This window comes from Chiloscyllium punctatum, chromosome 1, assembly GCF_047496795.1.
Source record: "Chiloscyllium punctatum isolate Juve2018m chromosome 1, sChiPun1.3, whole genome shotgun sequence".
NCBI lineage: Eukaryota > Metazoa > Chordata > Chondrichthyes > Orectolobiformes > Hemiscylliidae > Chiloscyllium > Chiloscyllium punctatum.
The window spans coordinates 157704246-157723090 of record NC_092739.1 but is presented as its reverse complement, the minus strand read 5'-3'; the positions used below and the strand labels follow the sequence as shown (position 1 = coordinate 157723090).

General features: G+C 44.6%; 1 protein-coding gene across 2 annotated transcripts in view; it reads right to left on the bottom strand.

Moving 5' to 3' along the window:
- The window catches only part of LOC140481344 (dedicator of cytokinesis protein 2-like), a 1260160-nt gene that overhangs the window by 14046 nt on the left and 1227269 nt on the right, over positions 1-18845 (bottom strand). For both annotated transcript variants that reach the window (XM_072577382.1, XM_072577391.1), the window contains exons 45-47: positions 9898-10074; positions 5925-6008; positions 1315-1452 (exon numbers count right to left, since the gene is read on the bottom strand). In XM_072577382.1, the coding sequence (XP_072433483.1) occupies positions 1315-1452; positions 5925-6008; positions 9898-10074 (399 nt within the window). The remainder of the gene's footprint in view (positions 1-1314; positions 1453-5924; positions 6009-9897; positions 10075-18845) is intronic.

The window sequence follows — 18845 nt, the reverse complement described above, 5'->3', positions numbered from 1 at the left end:
AAGGCCCTAAAGGAGCCTTCCACATTCATCAAAGTTTTACTTGCACATCCACTAATATCATTTATTGTATCCGTTGCTCCCGATGTGGTCTCCTCTACATTGGGGAGACTGGGCGCCTCCTAGCAGAGCGCTTTCGGGAACATCTCCGGGAGTCCCACACCAATCAACCACACCGCCCTGTGGCCCAACATTTCAACTCCCCCTCCCACTCTGCCGAGGACATGGAGGTCCTGGGCCTCCTTCACCGCCGCTCCCTCACCACCAGACGGCTGGAGGAAGAACGCCTCATCTTCCGCTTCGGAACACTTCAACCCCAGGGCATCAATGTGGACTTCAACAGTTTCCTCATTTCCCCTTCCCCCACCTCACCCTAGTTCCAAACTTTCAGCTCAGCACTGTCCCCATGACTTGTCCGGACTTGTCCTACTTGCCTATCTCCTTTTCCACCTATCCACTCCACCCTCTCCTCCCTGACCTATCACCTTCATCCCCTCCCCCACTCACCCATTGTACTCTATGCTACTTTCTCCCCACCCCCACCCTCCTCTAGCTTATCTCTCCACCCTTCAGGCTCACTGCCTTTATTCCTGATGAAGGGCTTTTGCCCGAAACGTCGTTTTTACTGTTCCTTGGATGCTGCCTGAACTGCTGTGCTCTTCCAGCACCACTAATCCAGAGTTTGGTGTCCAGCATCTGCCGTCATTGTTTTTACCTCCATAATTTTAAAATGACTGTACTCAAATTATCTGCCTTACACTTTGATTGAAAAAAGAAATAAATAAATAAATAATCAGCATCCCCCTATGAGAACTTCATAGCCATTTCCTGCACAAGATCCAAGTGTACATGAACATCCATCGGATTTTATGTTTTGGTTTTAATGAAACACATTCAATGTGCTCATGATTCCTAAATAAATTCCTGACATCAGTCCAAAATTTGATTTATGAACCAGTTTCGACTTGTGACCCATTTCCTTCACTTTACCCATAATGCCTTCAGAAACAGGAATAGCAGCATGTCATTCAGCGCCTCATTGCCACTCACCTGGGATTCCCTGACTGATCAAGAATCTATCAATCTCACCCTTTAATATATACATGGACTCTGCCTCCACAGCTCTCTGTGTCAAGGAGTTCCAAAGACACACAACCCTCTGAGAGAAGAAATTCCTCCTCATCTCAGTCTGACGTTAGTGTCCTTTTATTCTGAGACTAGTCGAGATTGGTCCTCGGCTCTCCCATGAGGGGAACCATCCCCTCCAACAGCGCTCCCAATCCTCCTCTCAAAATGTGAATGGCTCCATTGACTCACCAGGTCTCGCACTCCATACTCATTCTCCACCTTCGTTTTGAGCTGGGCAAAGCATTCCTCCATCCGATCATGGAAAGGTTTCAGAGCCTCAGTGACCTTTTTCCCATGAACCTTGATCCCCTCCTCCAGCAATGGGATCTTCAAAGGAGAGAACCAGAGATAAAATGACAAACAGTGAATTGCACCCAGCTTCCTGTTTATTGTCCACAATTTAGAAGGTTGAAAAGAGACGATATGTTAAATTGTCCCTTTATAAACCCCTAGGTAGACCATATTTACAACCGAGAGTGTGGTGATGGAAAAGCATAGCAGATGCAGCATCCAATGAGCAGGAGAGTTGATGTTTTGGGCAAAAGCCTTTCATCAGGAATGAGACATTCCTGTCTCATTTTGCCCAAAATGTCGACTCTCCTGCTCCTTGAATGTTGCCTGACCTGCTGTGCTTTTCCAGCACCACACACTCGACTCTAATCTCCAGCATCTGTAGTCCTCACTTGCAAGACCATACTTACAGTACTGTGAACAGTTCTGATCTCCATAACATATAGAAATCAAATTAATGAGACATTAGAGAAGGTGCAAAAAAAATTTAATCTTAACTGAGAATTTTATCTTAACTTGGTGGCACCCGGACACCATTGTCTGGGCCAGCATTTATTGCCTGTCCTTTATTGCCCTTGAGAAGGTGATAGTGAGCTGTCCTTTTGAACCACTGCAGTCCATGTGCCGTGGGTAGACTCATACTAAAATCATGAGGGGCATGGATAGGGCAAGTAGACAAGGTCTTTTCCCTGGGGTGGGTGAGTCCAGGACGAGAGGGTGGTGCATGTATGGAATGAGCTGCCAGGAGGAAGTGGTGGAGGCAGTACAATTCCAACATTTAAAAGGCATCTGGATGCGTATATGAATAGGAAGAGTTTAGAGGGATATGGGCCAAGTGCTGGCAAATGGGACTAGATTAATTTAGAATATCTGGTTGGCATGGACGAGTTGAACTGAAGGGTCTGTTTCTGTGTTGTTTATCTCTATGAAACTATCTCCTAAAGTGGTTCAATGATACATTTTTTTGGATGATGCTGTTGTGTATTGCCTCAAAATGTTATTCAATACACCTTACTGTTTTTGTTTCGATTCACCTGCAGGCGGGGAAGATTTTATTCTTTCAGTCTTGTCAGTTGCTTTCAAAACTTCCCCCCCCCCCCAAAACTCAAACAAATGACCCTTTAACCTTTAATAGTCCAACAAAGACCAGGCTGGATGTGTATTCCCTCCTTCATAATCAACCCTTGGAGATCTGGCACCATTCTGTGAAATCTGTGCTTTACTCTTTACAAGGCCAATATAAAATGCGTTGATCAAAACTGTCTGGAATCATAGAACCTCTGCAGTGTAGAAAGAAGCCATTCAGCCCATCAAGTCCACACTTTCCCACCCAGACTCAGCCACTCCCCACCCTAAACCTGTAACCCTGCATTTCCCACGGCTAATCCACCTAGCCTGCACACCCTTGGACACTCTAGCATTGTCAATCCACCTGACCTGCACATCTTTGGACTGTGGGAGGAAACCTGAGCACCTGGAGGAAAACCATGCAGACTCGGGGAGATTGTGCAAACTTCACACAGACAGTTACCCAAGGCTGGAGTTGAACCTGGGTCCCTGGCATTATGCTAGCCACTGAGCCACCATTCTGCCCAGGTACTGTAGAGCTGCAGCAATTTAGTCTCTGAAAGACCTACAACACCAAACTGGGTGAAAGTCACCCTTTATCCCAAGGAAGTGTCAAAATATCTCCTGTAGTAAAGCTCCCTCCACTTTGCATTTAAGCTCTGAAGGCTGTGAAAATTAAAAAGTTCTGTTAAATATATTCTCACTCATACATTTCCATAAAATAGAATGAAACAGTTACATTTTTCAGATCAATGTGGGACTGGTCAGATCCCATCAACAGTATTTTGAGAAGAAGATCGGTTCTGGAATCCACATTGTAGGAGGGATGTGATTGCATGATTTGTCTGGTTAGTGCACAAAACAATATTTTTCATTGTATCGTGGTACATGTGACAATAAATCGCATCAAATCAAAGGTTGTGGAAGGATTTGAAAACAAGGATGAGAGTTTCAAATCAAGGCTTGGTTCATCAGAAAGCAACTGTAAATGGTCTCAGGTTTGTAGAGGACACAAAGCCGAGAAGTGTGGTGCTGGAAAAATACAGCAGGTCAGGCAGCATCCGAGGAGCAGGAGAGTCGACATTTCGGGCAGAAGCCCTTCTCCTCCTCGATGCTGCCTGACCTGCTGTGCTTTTCCAGTGCCACACTTTTCGACTCTGCCCTCCAGCATCAGTAGTCCTCACTTTCTCCCAGAGGGTACAAAGTCGGTCAGTTGTTAGAGAAAATAGCCAACTCCATTGTGAACTGTGCATTAGGATTAGTGATGTTATCAAGAAACAGGGAGAGGGTGCAGAGGGGATTTGCCAGGGCTGAAACATTTCAATTAGGAAGAAAGATTGAATAGACTGGAGCTGTTTTCCTTAATACAGAGGAAATTGAGAGGGTGTTGATTGAGATGGAAAAAAATATGATGACAGGGTAGTCCAGAAGAAAATTTTCCACTTGATGGCAGGATTAATGACCAGGGGGCATAGATTGAAGGTAAGAGGCAGGAGGTTAAGAGGAGATGTAAGCAAAAGCTTTCTCACTCAGAAGGTAGTGGGAATCTGGAACTCCCTGTCTGTAGGGGTGATAGAGGGAGAAACATTCATAACATTGAAGAAGTGTTTACATGTGCCAAGGCATACATGGTGATGGGCCAAGTGATGGGAAATGGGATGTGAACACATGTTTTTGACCAGCAATGGAGTAAAGGGCCTTTTTCTGTTAGGTCATTTTCTATGACTTTATGAAACATGACCCAAGCTGTTTTAGGCAGAAGTTGGTAAAGTTCTTTGAAGTAAATTGTAGACAGAGCTGCAAACCTTGATCTGATAACTCACACTGTTTTGTGTGCAACTTCTTCCAGACCTTGGATTCCGTGCCCCTATCTCTGAATCCACCTCCAATCTCTAATCTCCAGATATCCCTGGGTCCTTCATTCTGACCTCATGCACATCCCCAAATGTACCAATCCTCTAATGGTATTTTCCTGTCCTGCTTTGGAATTCATTCCCTGGCCCTTTAGGTCACTTCTTAGCTCCCGGCAGCATGTAATCTCGTAAAAGTAAAGTTTTGGGCAAATCTGAAATTGGACAAAATCAGTTAACAAACATCAAGAAGCCTCCACAAAGAGAAATAGTGTTAAAGTTTCGAGTCAGATCTGACTGTTCATCAAGGGGCTGGAAAATTATGCTCTATTTAACACTGTTGATGGTGGGAAGGAGGAGAGAGTGGAAAAGATAGGGATGATGTCAAATGCTCTCGCCGTATAAAGACCATCACTTTTCAGCCCAACACAAAAACAGAAGTTTCTAGAAAACCTCAGCAGGTCAGGCAGCAAGTGTGGAGAGAAATCAGAGTTAGCGCTTCAGGTCGGGTCACCCTTCTTCAGAACTGATCAGTTCTGGGAAAGGGTCACCGGACCTGAAACGTTAACTCTGATTTCTCTCCACAGATGTTGCCAGACCTGCTGAGCTTTTCCAGCAATTTCTGTTTTTTGTTTCATTTGCAGCATCCTCAGTTCTTTCGGTTTTTACTTTCCAGCCCACTCTGTTTCCAAAGGAAAGTCAAATTGGACTCAAAATGGTAACTTCATTCGTCTTCTACATATACACCTTGACCTGCTGAGCATCTGCTCGAATATTCCTTTGTCTGATGATTCTCCAACAGGTTTTGTTGAAAGTAATGCAGCGTCCACAAGCAGGGGAGCAGTGGCGGGGGGGGGGGGGGGGGGGGGCGTTTTATATTTTTCTCTCATGGGATATTGGGGCAGTGCTGGCTCCACCAGCATTTGTTGTCCACCCCTAGAGGGTAGTTGAGTCAGCCATATTACTATGAGTCACATGTAGGCCAGATCAGGTGAGAATGGCACATTTCTTTCCCTGTAGTATATTAGAGTGGGCATTTGTAACAATTAACGAGAATTTCAGTTTGCGACTAATTTCATATTAATCGAGTCTAAGTTCTACTAGCTGCTGTGGGTAGATTTGAACTAACCTCCTTGTATTCCTCGAACTTTTGCCTTGACCTCTGGATTGAAAATTCAGTGACATTCCCACCACAGCATACTACCTTCTCCCAAATGGTCACGGACCACAGTGAACAGGAATTGATGAGAGTTGGGCAATTTGAATAAATTCCTGTTTTTTTTGGGGGGTGGGAGGGTGTATAAAATAGGAGGCTGACCAGGCATGGATTGGAATAATTGACGATGGAACAAAGACATGGATTTAGAGGGTTTCAGGAACAAATAATCTGAGGAAGGAAAAATGGCGTTGCTTTCTGATTCAGGTACAAGAGTGCTGCCCCACAGGCAAACTGGACATTGAGCTAAGATATGTATTAGCTATGATAGTATTACCTTGATACTGAGGGAAATCCTTGTGACATATCTAAGCTGGGACCGATGTCCCTTCATCTAGCACAGGCTCTTTGCTGTAAGAAGTCACTCTGCTCACCTGCCATGCAATGAGGTCCTTCAATTTCATTATGTTTTCCATATCTTCTGGGTGCTCGTACATATACTTTTCAGTGAAGAATGCCTAAGGGAGCAAAAATATCAATTGAAAAGTTTGTTCATCTCCTAGATGGTATCAACACCTAACTAGCATTTTATACCCATCAGTCAAAATAGCCCAGGCCTCACCTCCCTTCAGGTTGTATTTATTTTGTGAAGTAATCTTTCATTCTGATGCTACAGTGACATCCCCCACGAATATTACATATGTGATTTTGGCCTAATCTTTGAAACTGGTCAACATTTCTTGCATTTTATTTTTCCTCCTTCCTTTCTCCCCCACAGTGCAGACAGACAGTGAAGTTCCACAGGGGTCTGCACGTTGACTGCAGCACTTTCCAGTCAATGACTCAGCTGACTGGAGTGAAGGCACGATGGCTCAGTGTCTCAAAGTGCTAGGGACCTGGGCTCAATTCCATTTTGGGTGACTGTCTGTGTGGAGTCTATATGTTCTCCCTGCCTCCCAGAGCCCAAAGATGTTTTGATTAGGTGGATTAGAGATAGGAAGTACAGGGTAGGGGACTGGGTCTGTGTGGAAAGATTGATGTTGGGTTGAATGGCATCTTTCCTCATGGTAGGGATTCCATGACGGGAAATGAACTGGGGTTTTCTGGTTAAGAACTAAGGACAGGACGAGTACATCACATTTTTTTTAAAGCCCCTTTCACAGCTAGCCTTTGGAACATTTAGATCAAGCATTTACACCTGTGTTAGCACAACTAACAGGTTTGAAGCAAATATTTGAAGCTCTTCACCAGTGGGAGGTCTTGGTGGCACAGTGGTTAGCACAGCTGCCTCACAGCGCCTGAGACCTGGGTTCGATTCCCGCCTCAGGCGACTGACTGTGTGGAGTTTGCACATTCTCTCAGTGTCTGTGTGGGTTTCCTCCTACTGTCTAAAGGTGTGCAGGTCAGGTGAATTGGCCATGCTGAATTGCCCATAGTGTTAGGTTAAGGGGTATGGGTGGGTTGTGCTTCAGCAGGTCGGTGTGGACTTGTTGGGCCGAAGGGCCTGTTTCCACACTAAGTAATCTAATCTAATCACCCTTAACTTGTAATCTTTTCACCAGAAACCTTGGTCAATTTGACTTGTCCAGTCATTCTTCGAACAAATCAGGTTTGCAGCATTGTTTTCTGTTCACTACTCATACTAGATCCCAAACATACACTCGCTGCAACACCACTTGTTCTTTCTTAAAGCAACACTATGGTATTTGGAACAGCTCTTTGCAGTCAGTGCATGTAAAGTAGAGGCACAAATTAACTCACAGCAACGGGAGATTGCAATCATCTTGTCTCGACTGCTTACACCATCCTCAGCAAAGTGGCCATTCATCAGGAGCTCCAGTGTGCTCTATTATTTTATTGACTGAACGACCACGAGCTCAGTTGCCACCATGCTCAGTCTGTACACGGTAGACACTTGCTGGTTTTTGTTAGAGCTGAGCTGACTTTATTGTGATAGATGCAAAGTACTGCCGGAAATTTGAAATAAAAACAGATGGAGAAACTTGCTTCCAAAAATTGGACGCAAAACGTTAATTCAGATGGTGTTAGACCAGCTGAATTTTTCCAGCATTTTCTGTATTTATTTTAATGTCGTTGTTGTTGCCTTGGGCAGGTTGATCATTACTTGGTGGATGTTTCATACAGAAGTGCATGATTGTGATTTAATTATTCACATGATTCACATTGCTGGCAATTCCTAACGGTCAACTACAGAGGATTCCTGTGGTACAGTGATTGTGTCCCAATTCTTGAGCCAGAAAGCCTGGGTTCAAGTCTCTGCCTGCTCTAGAGGCATGTAATGAATACATCATAATATCTATCTGAACAGGTTAAGTTTTTTTTCAATTAACCACTCTGCTGTAGGTTTAGAGTCACACATAATCACAGAGTAGGTGAGGGTGGAAAGTGCTCTCTCTGAATAACATTAGAGATCCAGATGTGGTTTTAACAATTTGATTGTTTCGTGGGTACCATGACTGGTGGCAAACTTTTATTGCAGATTTTAGTGCAATTACATTTAAACTCCCCACCTACCTGTGGTAAGCTCTAAATCTTTATATGAGAAGTGCCAATCACCAGATTATTAATCCAGTAATTGAACTAGTAGACTGTGGGGAAAGTGATCATAGCGTTATACAGCACGGAAACAGACCCATCGGTCCAACCCGTCCACGCCAACCATGTTCCCAAACTAAACTAGTCTCACCTGCTTGTGGTTGGCCCATATCCCTCCAAACCTTTCCTATTCATGAACTGTTCCAAATGTAAACATTGTAACTGTAACCACATCCAACAATTCCCCTGGCAGCTCATTCCACACATGAACCACACTCTGCGTAAAAAAAGTTATCCCTCATGTCCTTTTTAAATCTTTCTCCTCTCACCTTCAAAATGAGCCTCCTCGTGATGAACTCTCCCTCCCTAGGGAAAAAACTCTTGTCATTCACCTTATCTATGCCCCTCAATATTCTGCAAACCTCTATAAGATCATCCCTCAACCTCCTACACTCCAGTGAAAAAAGTCCCAGCCTGTTTTTGTACCTCAAACCCTCCGCTGCTGGCAACATCCTCATAATTTTTTCCTGAATCCCCTCCAGTTTAACAATATCCTTCCTATTGCAGAGTGACCAGAACTGGACACATGTTGGTGTAATGGTAATGTCACTGGACTAACAATGCAGAACACCAGGCAAATGTTCTACAGATATGGGTTCAATTCACATCATGGCTGAAATGTGAAGTTGATAAAATTTGGAATAAAAACAGCAAATATCATGAAACATAACATGCCTGGTCCATGAATATCCTGCCCTCCTAACTCTAGACTCATAGTCTCTGAGCAGTAGGGAAATGCTGGCCGAGCCAATGAAACCACCTCTTGTGAATGAATGAAAAGAAATTTCACCAGACCATCAATCAGGCTGCAGAATACACTAGTAGGTGCAGTGGCAGTGTCCCTATTTTGATCCAGGTTCAAGTCCCATCTGCTTCAGGGGTGTGCCATAACATCTCCGAACAAGTTGATCTCTAACCGCCTGTACCTTTATGTGCAGTGGCAGCTTCCTGGTTAGTGTTTTTCAACCATTCTCTATGATCAAGTACAAATACTGGCAATAAAGTGTCATCTGTGTCATCTATGGGGTCAAGTCCCCATACCAAAGTCATGGATCTTAGCTGCCACTTCATTGCAAATCTCATGGAGTAATGCAGGAGGTTGGGATGTTCTGCCTTTCCAATCAGATTTCATGCACAGGCTCCAAGTGGTTGGTAAAGACCCCAGGACTGCATTTGGAGGGCCAAGGGTATTCTTTCCGTTGCCTGCATCAACACCATTATCCTCCAAAAGATAACTGTATTTAAACAGAATTCAAGTCCACACTTTTAGTGAGAGGTTCATCTCAGCTAGAGACACTCCATAAAACCCAGACGCCACCAGTTATCAGCTCTCCCTATTTTTACAACCAAAGTAAACTCAACTAACTCTGAATTAATACATCCTTCACTGTTCCCTCATTCCATTAGGTCTCAGGCATTCCTTCAGACAATATTAGACAGTTACATAATTATGCTTCCCCTAACATCACTAAACATGGTTGGCGTGGCGCAGGGATTGGTTATAGGAGGTATCACATATGTGACAGACAGACGGGAGGAACCACAGAGTCTTTGCCTGGACACCATTATCCCTCATACAAAAGATACAGATGACCTGTTCAATACCACACTGATGTTTGATGGACTCTTGCTGTGCATGAGCCAGCTATCTCACTTCCTGTATCCCAACAGAGACGACACTTCACAAACAAATATGCTGTTGGCTGAAAGGTGCTTTGGAAAATCCCGAGGGCTGGTAGGGGAGTGGGAAAAATGTCAAGGCATTCTTTCTTTTTTGTAGCCACAACTCACCGTTTCATATTTGGTGAATCCACCCATGACAGCAGGGTCGACAGTCCCATTCAGAAGCATAGAGAGGGGGTTGATGGAAAGGTTAGGATCACTGTGGTGCTGGTTGATCATGGTTAATATCTTATCATTGCTGGTTTGCATCGTTTCAATGGCATTCTCCAATGGGCTAATGAAAGTCTGTAGAATACAAAAGCCACAAATTAATGCAACAAACTCAATTTTTCACACGCATACAAGCCTCATCATTCTGATTAAGCGCTCAAGATTTGCTATGTTCAATCACTGAGAGAATTGCACCCCAGGCAAAACAGGTTTTATGAGGCCATTTAGCCCATCAAGTCCATGGTGGCTGTCTCTACACCAGTACAACCTCTTTATGGCTAGATGTTCAGCACCATCCATGACTCCTCAGGACCTGATGCATTACATATCCAAATGCAGCAAGACCTGCTAATGTTCAGGTTCAGGCTGACAAAGGATTCAGAAAAGATTTACAAGGATGTTGTCAGGGGTTGGAGGGTTTGAGCGATAGGGAGAGGCTGAATAAGCTGGGGTTGTTTCCTTTGGCGCTTCGGAGGCTGAGGGGTGACCTAATAGAACTTAATAAAATTAAGAAGGACTTGGATAGGGTAAATAGTCAAGGTATTTTCCCTGGGGTGGGGGAATTCAGAACTCGAGGGCAGAGGTTTAGGGGGAGAGGGGAAAGATTTAAAAGGGACTGAAGGGGCAACATTCTTTCACACAGAGGGTGGTATGTGTATGGAATGAGTTGCCAGAGGAAGTTGTGGAGGTTGGTACAATTGCAACATTTAAAAGGCATCTGGGTGGATACAAGATTAGGATGGGTTTAGAGGGATATTGCCAAATGCTGGCAAATGGGACTTTAGGATATCTTGTCAGCATGGAAGAGTTGGACTGAAGGGTCTACTTCTGGGCTGTACATCTCTGAGTCGAAGTGGCAAATACATTGGTGTCACACCAGCACAAACAATGGCCATCTCCAACATGAGAGAATCCGACTGTCACTCTTTGACATTCAATGATATTAACATCCTGGGGGATGTTGACCAAAACTGAACTGAACTAAATGAGTCACATGAACATTCACCTCCTGAATCCCCAAAGCTGATCATGATCTGCAAAGGTCAAGTCAGGAGTATGGTGGAATACTGCCCATTTGTCGAGTTGAGTGTAGCTCCAAAAACTCTCAAGAAATCCCGACACAATCCCAACACAAAGTTGCCCATCTACAAGGTGCACTGCAGAAATTCTCCAGAGGTCCTTAGGTTGCAGCTTCCAATACATGCTGGCCAGCCGGCAACACCCATGTCCCACAAATGAATAAAGTAAAACAATTGATCCCTGGAATGCTGACGTTTCTGAGGATGAGATTCTGAGTAAATGGCAACTATATTTCTGGAGTTTCTAATAATTATCTCATTGAGCAAGATAAGATTTGGGAAAGGGTTAATAAGGTAGATGTTGTGAGAGTGGTTTCCACTGGTTAGTGAAGCTAATAGTGGGGACATAGTCATGGGATACAGGATGGATCATTAAGAAACCGTGCACTGGAGTGGGGGAAGGGCAGCACCAGTGGTGGTGAGTATGACTTAAACCTGGGATTTTGCAGCTTCAGGGAATGAAAGGATATAGAAGAAAGTGGGGTTGCAGCCTAAAGACAGCCATTACCATCTTAGTCAGGTGCAATAGGCTGTATTGAACAAATGGTGCATACAGCACAAGAACAGGCCCTTTGGCCCTCCAGGCCTGTGCTGATCATCCTGCCTCAATTAAACTAAAAAACAAACCTGTTCTTATTTGATTCATTTCCCACTATTCCCTCCCTATTCATGTAACCATCCAGACCTCACAAACTTGATTGAGTTTTTTGAAGAAGTAACAAAGAGGATTGATGAGGGCAGAGTGGTAGATGTGATCTATATGGACTTCAGTAAGGCGTTTGACAAGGTTCCCCAAGGGAGACTGATTAGCAAGGTTAGATCTCACGGAATACAGGGAGAACTAACCATTTGGATACAGAACTGGCTCAAAGGTAGAAGACAGAGGGTGGTGGTGGAGGGTTGTTTTTCAGACTGGAGGCCTGTGACCAGTGGAGTGCCACAAAGATCGATGCTGGGCCCTCTACTTTTTGTCATTTACATAAATGATTTGGATGTGAGCATAAGAGGTACAGTTAGTAAGTTTGCAGACGACAGCAAAATTGGAGGTGTAGTGGACAGCGAAGAGGGTTACCTCAGATTACAACAGGATCTGGACCAGATGGGCCAATGGGCTGAGAAGTGGCAGATGGAGTTTAATTCAGATAAGTGCGAGGTGCTGCATTTTGGGAAAGCAAATCTTAGCAGGACTTATACATTTAATGGAAAAGTCCTGGGGAGTGTTGCTAAACAAAGAGAGCTTTGAGTGCAGGTTCATAGCTCCTTGAAAGTGGAGTCTCAGGTAGATAGGATAGTGAAGAAGGTGTTTGGTATGCTTTCCTTTATTGGTCAGAGTATTGACTACAGGAGTTGGGAGGTCATGTTGCAGCTGTACAGGACATTGGTTAGGCCACTGTAGGAATATTGTGTGCAATTCTGTAATTTGAAAGGGAGAGGGTACAATCGGAAGTGACAATATTTCAGTTGAATAAAGGGGACTATGGAGCTATGAGGGAGGAGCTGGCCAAAGTTCAATGGTGCAATACCTCAACAGGGATGACAGTGGAGGAACAATGGTAGGTATTTGTGGGTATAATGCAGAAGATGCAGGATCAGTTCATTCCAAAAAGGAAGAAAGATCCTCAGAGAAGGCAGGGGTGGCCATGGCTGACGAGGAAAGTTAAGAAACATATAAAGTCAAAAGAGAAAAAATATAACATAGCAAAGATGATTGGGAAAATGGAAGACTGGGACGCTTTTAAAGAACAACAGAGGATTACTAAGAAGGAAATACGCAGAGAAAAAATGAGGTACGAAGGTAAACTGGCCAAAAATATAAAGGAGGATAGTAAAAGCTTTTTTAGGTATGTGAAAGGAAATAGTTAAGACTAAAATTGGGCCCTTGAAGACAGAAATGGGTGAATATATTACGGGGAACAAAGAAATGGCAGAAGAGTTGAATTGGTACTTCAGATCTGTGTTCACTGGGGAAGACACAAACAATCTCCCAGAGGTAACAGTGGCTGAAGGACATCGGTTGGTGAAGGACAGAAATTGGTGTTGGAGAGACTGTTAGGTCTGAAGGCTGATAAGTCCCCGGGACCTGATGGTCTACATCCCTGGGTACTGAAGGTGGTGGCTCTAGAAATTGTGGATGCATTGGTGATTATTTTCCAATGTTCTATAGATTCAGGATCAGTTCCTGCGGATTGGAGGGTGGCTAATGTTGTCCCACTTCTTAAGAAAGGAGGGAGAGAGAAATCAGTGAATTATAGACCAGTTAGTCTGACCTCAGTGGTGGGAAAGATGCTGGAGTCTATTATAAAGGATGAAATTACGACACATCTGGATAGCAGTAACAGGATAGGTCAGAGTCATCTTGGATTTATGAAGGGAAAATCATGCTTGACTAATCTTCTGGAATTTTTTGAGGATGTAACTCTGAAGATGGACAAGGGAGAATTAGTAGATGTAATGTACCTGGACTTTCAGAAAGCCTTTGATAAAGTCCCACATAGGAGGTTAGTGAGCAAAATTAGGATGCATGGTATTGGGGGCGAAATACTGACTTGAAAATTGGTTGGCTGATAGGAAACAAAGAGTAGTGACAAATGGCTCCCTTTCGGAATGGCAGGCGGTGACTAGTGGGGTACCGCAGGGATCAGTGCTGGGACCGCAGCTTCTTACAATATATATTAATGATGGTATTAAAAGTAATATTAGCAAATTTGCTGATGATACAAAGCTGGGTGGCAGGGTGAAATGTGAGGAGGATGTTAGGAGATTACAGGGTGACCTGGACGGGCTAGGTGAGTGGACAGATGCATGACAGATGCAGTTTAATGTGGATAAATGTGTGGTTATCCAATTTGGTGGCAAGAACAGGAAGGCAGATTACTACCTAAATGGAATCAAGTTAGGTAAAGGGGCAGTACAAAGAGATCTGGGTGTTCTTGTACATCAGTCAATGAAGGCAAGCATGCAGGTACAGCAGGTAGTGAAGAAGCATGCTGGCCTTCATAACAAGAGGAATTGAGTATAAAAGCAAAGAGGTTCTTCTGCAGCTGTACAGGGCCCTGGTGAGACCGCACCTGGAATATTGTGTGCAGTTTTGGTCTCCAAATTTGAGGAAGGCTGAGAGGGGATTTGATTGAGACGTATAAGAATATTAAAGGATTGGACACTCTGGAGGCAGGAAGCATGTTTCCGCTAATGGGTGAGTCCTGAACCAGAGGACACAGTTTAAAAATAAGCGGTAGGCCATTTAGAACAGAGTTGCAGGTTCCAGGGTTTAAATGTTTTAGTAGGGTCAGAGATGGGGGTAAAAGAGGGGGAGGTGTGGCATTGCTTGTCAAGGATAGTATTACAGCAGTAGAAAGGGTGATGGAGGAAGACTTGCCATCTGAGGTAGTTTGGGCGGAGGTTAGAAATAGGAAAGGTGAGGTCACCCTGTTAGGAGTTTTCTACAGGCCTCCTAATAGTCTGAGAGAAGTAGAGGAAAGTATTGCGAGGATGATTCAGGAGAAGAGTGAAAGTAGCAGGGTGGTTGTTATGGGGGACTTTAACTTCCCAGATATTGACTGGGAAAGCTATAGCTCGAGTTCGTTAGATGGGTCAGTGTTTGTCCAATGTGTGCAGGAGGGTTTCCTGACACAATATGTAGACAGGCCAACAAGAGGTGAGGCGATACTGGATTTGGTTCTAGGTAATGAACCAGGCTAGGCGTTAGACTTGGAGGTAGGTGAGCACTTCGGGGCAGTGACCACAACTCGGTGACTTTTACTCTAGTGATGGAGAGGGATAAATGTGCACTGCAGGGCAACAGTTATAGCTGGGGGCAGGGAAATTATGATGCGGTGAGGCATGACTTAGGATGTGTGGATTGGAAAAATAGGCTTCAAGGGAATAACACAAATGATATGTGGAGATTGTTCAAGGAACAGCTAATGGGTGTCCTTGATAAGTATGTACCAGTCAGGCAGGGAGTAAAGGGTCTTGTGAGGGAGCCGTGGTTTAACAAGGAATTGGAATCCCTTGTGAAAGGGAAGAGGGCGGCCTATGCAAAGATGAGGCGTGAAGGTTCAGTTGGGACGATTGAGAGTTATAAGGTAGCCAGGAAGGATCTAAAGAGAGAGCTAAGAGCAGCGAGAAGGGGACATGAAAAGTCCTTGGTTGGTAGGATTAGGGAAAACCCAAAGGCTTTCTATAGGTATGTCAGGAATAAAAGGATGACTAGGGTAGGTATCGGTCCAGTCAAGGATAGTAGTGGGAAGTTGTGTGTGGAGGCGGAGGAGATTGGTGAGACACTAAATCAATACTTTTCGTCAGTATTCACTCAGGAACAGGACATTGTTGCCGATGTGAATACTGAGTCACAATTAATTAGAATGGACGGCTTTGAGGTATGTAGGGAAGAGGTGTTGGAAATTCTGGAAAGGATGAAAATAGATAAGTCCCTTGGGCCTGATGGCATTTATCCTAGGATCCTCTGGGAAGCTAGGGAGAGGTAGCGGAGCCATTGGCCTTGATTTTTATGTCGTCGTTGTCTACGGGAATAGTGCCAGAAGACTGGAGGATAGCGAATGCGGTCCCCTTGTTCAAGAAGGGGAGCAGGGATAGCCCGAGTAACTATAGGCCAGTGAGTCTCACTTCTGTTGTGGGCAAAGTCTTAGAGAGAATTGTAAGGGATAGGATTTATGAACATCTGGATAGGAATAATGTGATCAAGGATAGTCAGCATGGTTTTGTGAAGGGCAGGTCATGCCTCACAAACCTTATTGAATTCTTTGAGAAGGTGACCAAGGAAGTGGACGAGGGTAAAGCAGTAGATGTGGTGTATATGGATTTTAGCAAGTCGTTCGATAAGGTACCCCATGGCAGGCTAATGCAAAAACTACGGAGGTATGGCATTGAGGGTGCATTAGAGGTTTGGATTAGGAATTGGCTGGCTGGAAGGAGATAGAGGGTAGTAGTTGATGGTATAGGTTCATCTTGGAGCGCAGTTACTAGCGATCTTCCACAAGGATCTGTTTTGGGACCATTGCTGTTTGTCGTTTTTATAAATGACCTGTAAGAGGGGCTTGAAGGCTGGGTGAGCAAGTTTGCGGATGACACGAAAGTCGGTGGAGTTGTGGACAGCGAAGAAGGATGTGGCAGGTTACAGCGGGATATAGATAAGTTGCAGAGCTGGGCAGTAAGGTGGCAAATGGAATTCAATGTCGCTAAGTGTGAAGTCATTCACTTTGGTAGGAGTAACAAGAAGATGGATTACTGGGCTAATGGTAGGCTACTTGGTAGTGTGGATGAGCAGAGGGATCTTGGTGTCCATGTACACAGATCTCTGAAAGTTGCCACCCAGGTAAATAGTGCTGTGAAGAAGGCATATGGTGTACTGGGCTTTATTGGTAGAGGAATTGAGTTCTGGAGTCCTGAGGTCATGTTGCAGTTGTATAAGACTCTGGTGTGACCTCTTCTGGAGTATTGTGTGCAGTTTTGGTCGCCATATTATAGGAAGGATGTGGAGGCATTGGAACGAGTGCAGAGGAGGTTTACCAGGATGTTGCCTGGTATGGTAGGAAGATCGTATGAGGAAAGGCTGAGGCACTTGGGGCTTTTCTCATTGGAGAAAAGAAGGTTTAGGGGAGATTTGATAGAGGTGTACAAGATGATTAGGGGTTTAGATAGGGTTGACAGTGAGAACCTTTTTCCGCTAATGAAGTCAGCTGTTACTAGGGGACACAGCTTTAAATTAAGGGGTGGTAGGTATAGGACAGATGTTAGGGGTAGATTTTTTACTCAGCGGGTTGTGAGTTCATGGAATGCCCTGCCAGTAGCAGTGGTGGACACTCCCTCTTTATGGTCATTTAAGCGGGCATTGGACAAGCATATGGAGGTTATTGGGCTAGTGTAGGTTAGGTAGGCTTCGGACGGCGCAACATCGAGGGCCGAAGGGCCTGTACTGCACTGTATTTTTCTATGTTCTATGTTCTATGTTGAGGAGAAACTTCTTCACCCAGAGAGTGGTGGGTGTATGGAATGCTCTGTCCCAGAAGGCTGTGGAGGCCAAGTCTCTGGATACTTTCAAGAAAGAGTTGGATAGAGCTCTTAAGGATAGTGGAATCAAGGGTTATGGGGATAAGGCAGGAACAGGATACTGACTGAGGATGATCAGCCATGATCATAATGAATGGTGGTGCTAGCTCAAAGGGCAGAATGGCCTACTCCTGCACCTATTGTCTATTGTCTATTGCCTTCCTATCAGAAAGATGTTGTGAAACTTGAAAGGGTTCAGAAAAGATTTACAAGGATGTTGCCAGGGTTGGAGGATTTGAGCTACAGGCAGAGGCTGAACAGGCTAGGGCTGCTTTTCCTGGAGCATCAGAGGCTGAGGGGTGACCTTATAGAGGTTTACAAAATTATGAGGGGCATGGATAGGATAAATAGGCAAAGTCTTTTCCCTGGGGTCAGGGAGTTCAGAACTAGAGGGCATAGGATTAGGGTGAGAGGAGAAAGATAAAAACAGACTTACGGGGCAACTTTTTCACACAGAGGGTGGTATATGTATGGAATGAGCTGCCAGAGGAAGTGGTGGGGGCTGGTACAATTGCAACATTTAAGAGGCATTTGGATGGGGATATGAATGGGTGCTGGCAGGTGGGACTAGATTGGGTTGGGATATCTGATAGGCATGGACGGGTTGGAGCGAAGGGTCTGTTTCCGTGCTGTACATCTCTATGACTCTATGACTCTAGAATGTCACCAATGTGCCTTCTTCCATACTTCTTCTGGCAGTGCGTTCCAGGCTCCTATCACTCTCTTTGTGAAAAACTTCCTTCACACATCTCTGTTCAACTTTCCCCCTCTCACCTTGAACCTGTGTCCCCGAGTAATTGAAACTTCAACTCTGGGAAAAGGCCTCTGACTATGCCCCCCTATCTACACCTCTCATAAAGTTGTAGGCCTCTATCGGGTCTCTTCTCTGCCACTGTCTTTCCAGTGAGAACAATCCTAGTTTTTTTAACCTTTCCTCACAGCCAATGCCCTCAAGACTAGGCAACATCCTGGTGAACATTCTCTGCACTCTCTCCAAAGCTTCCACATCCTTCTGTTTAGTCCATTGCAGCTCCAATTCCTTGTGTTTTGGTGAAATGGACTAATTTGCAAAGTGCTTTACAGGAACAGCAATCAAATATAATTTGACATTGAACCACACCAGGGGGCTACATGGACAGGTGAGCCAATGTTTCACTAATCATTTTTAATGAGGAGAGCATTAAATGTAGGGAGGCAGAAAGGTGGAAAACTTCAGAGCTTGTCATCCAGACAGCTAAAGGCAAATCTGTCAATGGTGCAGTCATTCAAATCAGATCTGCGCAATATGCAGATTCAGAGAAGTGCAGAGATTCATGAGGATTGCAGAGATTGGAGAAGCTAGGGAGGGGAAAAGAACATGGAGTGATTTGAAAACAAGAGAGAACCTTTTAAAATGGAGACAGCCTGTTGGGTCAGCGGTTAGCACTGCTACCTCACAGTGCCAGGAACCTAAGTGTAATCCCACCCTCAGACAATAGGCTGTGTGGAGCTTGCGCATTCTCCCTGTGTCTGCATGGGTTGATTCTGGGTGCTTTGGAATGCTCCCACAGTCCAAAGATGTGTCCGTCAGTTGGATTGACCATGGTGGGATGTCCAAGCTTGGTGGATGATCCATGGGAAATGCAGGGTTACAGGGAAAGGGTAGGTCTGGGTGGGAGGCTCTCACTGTAGGAATTCTGTGATAGACATTCAGGGCCT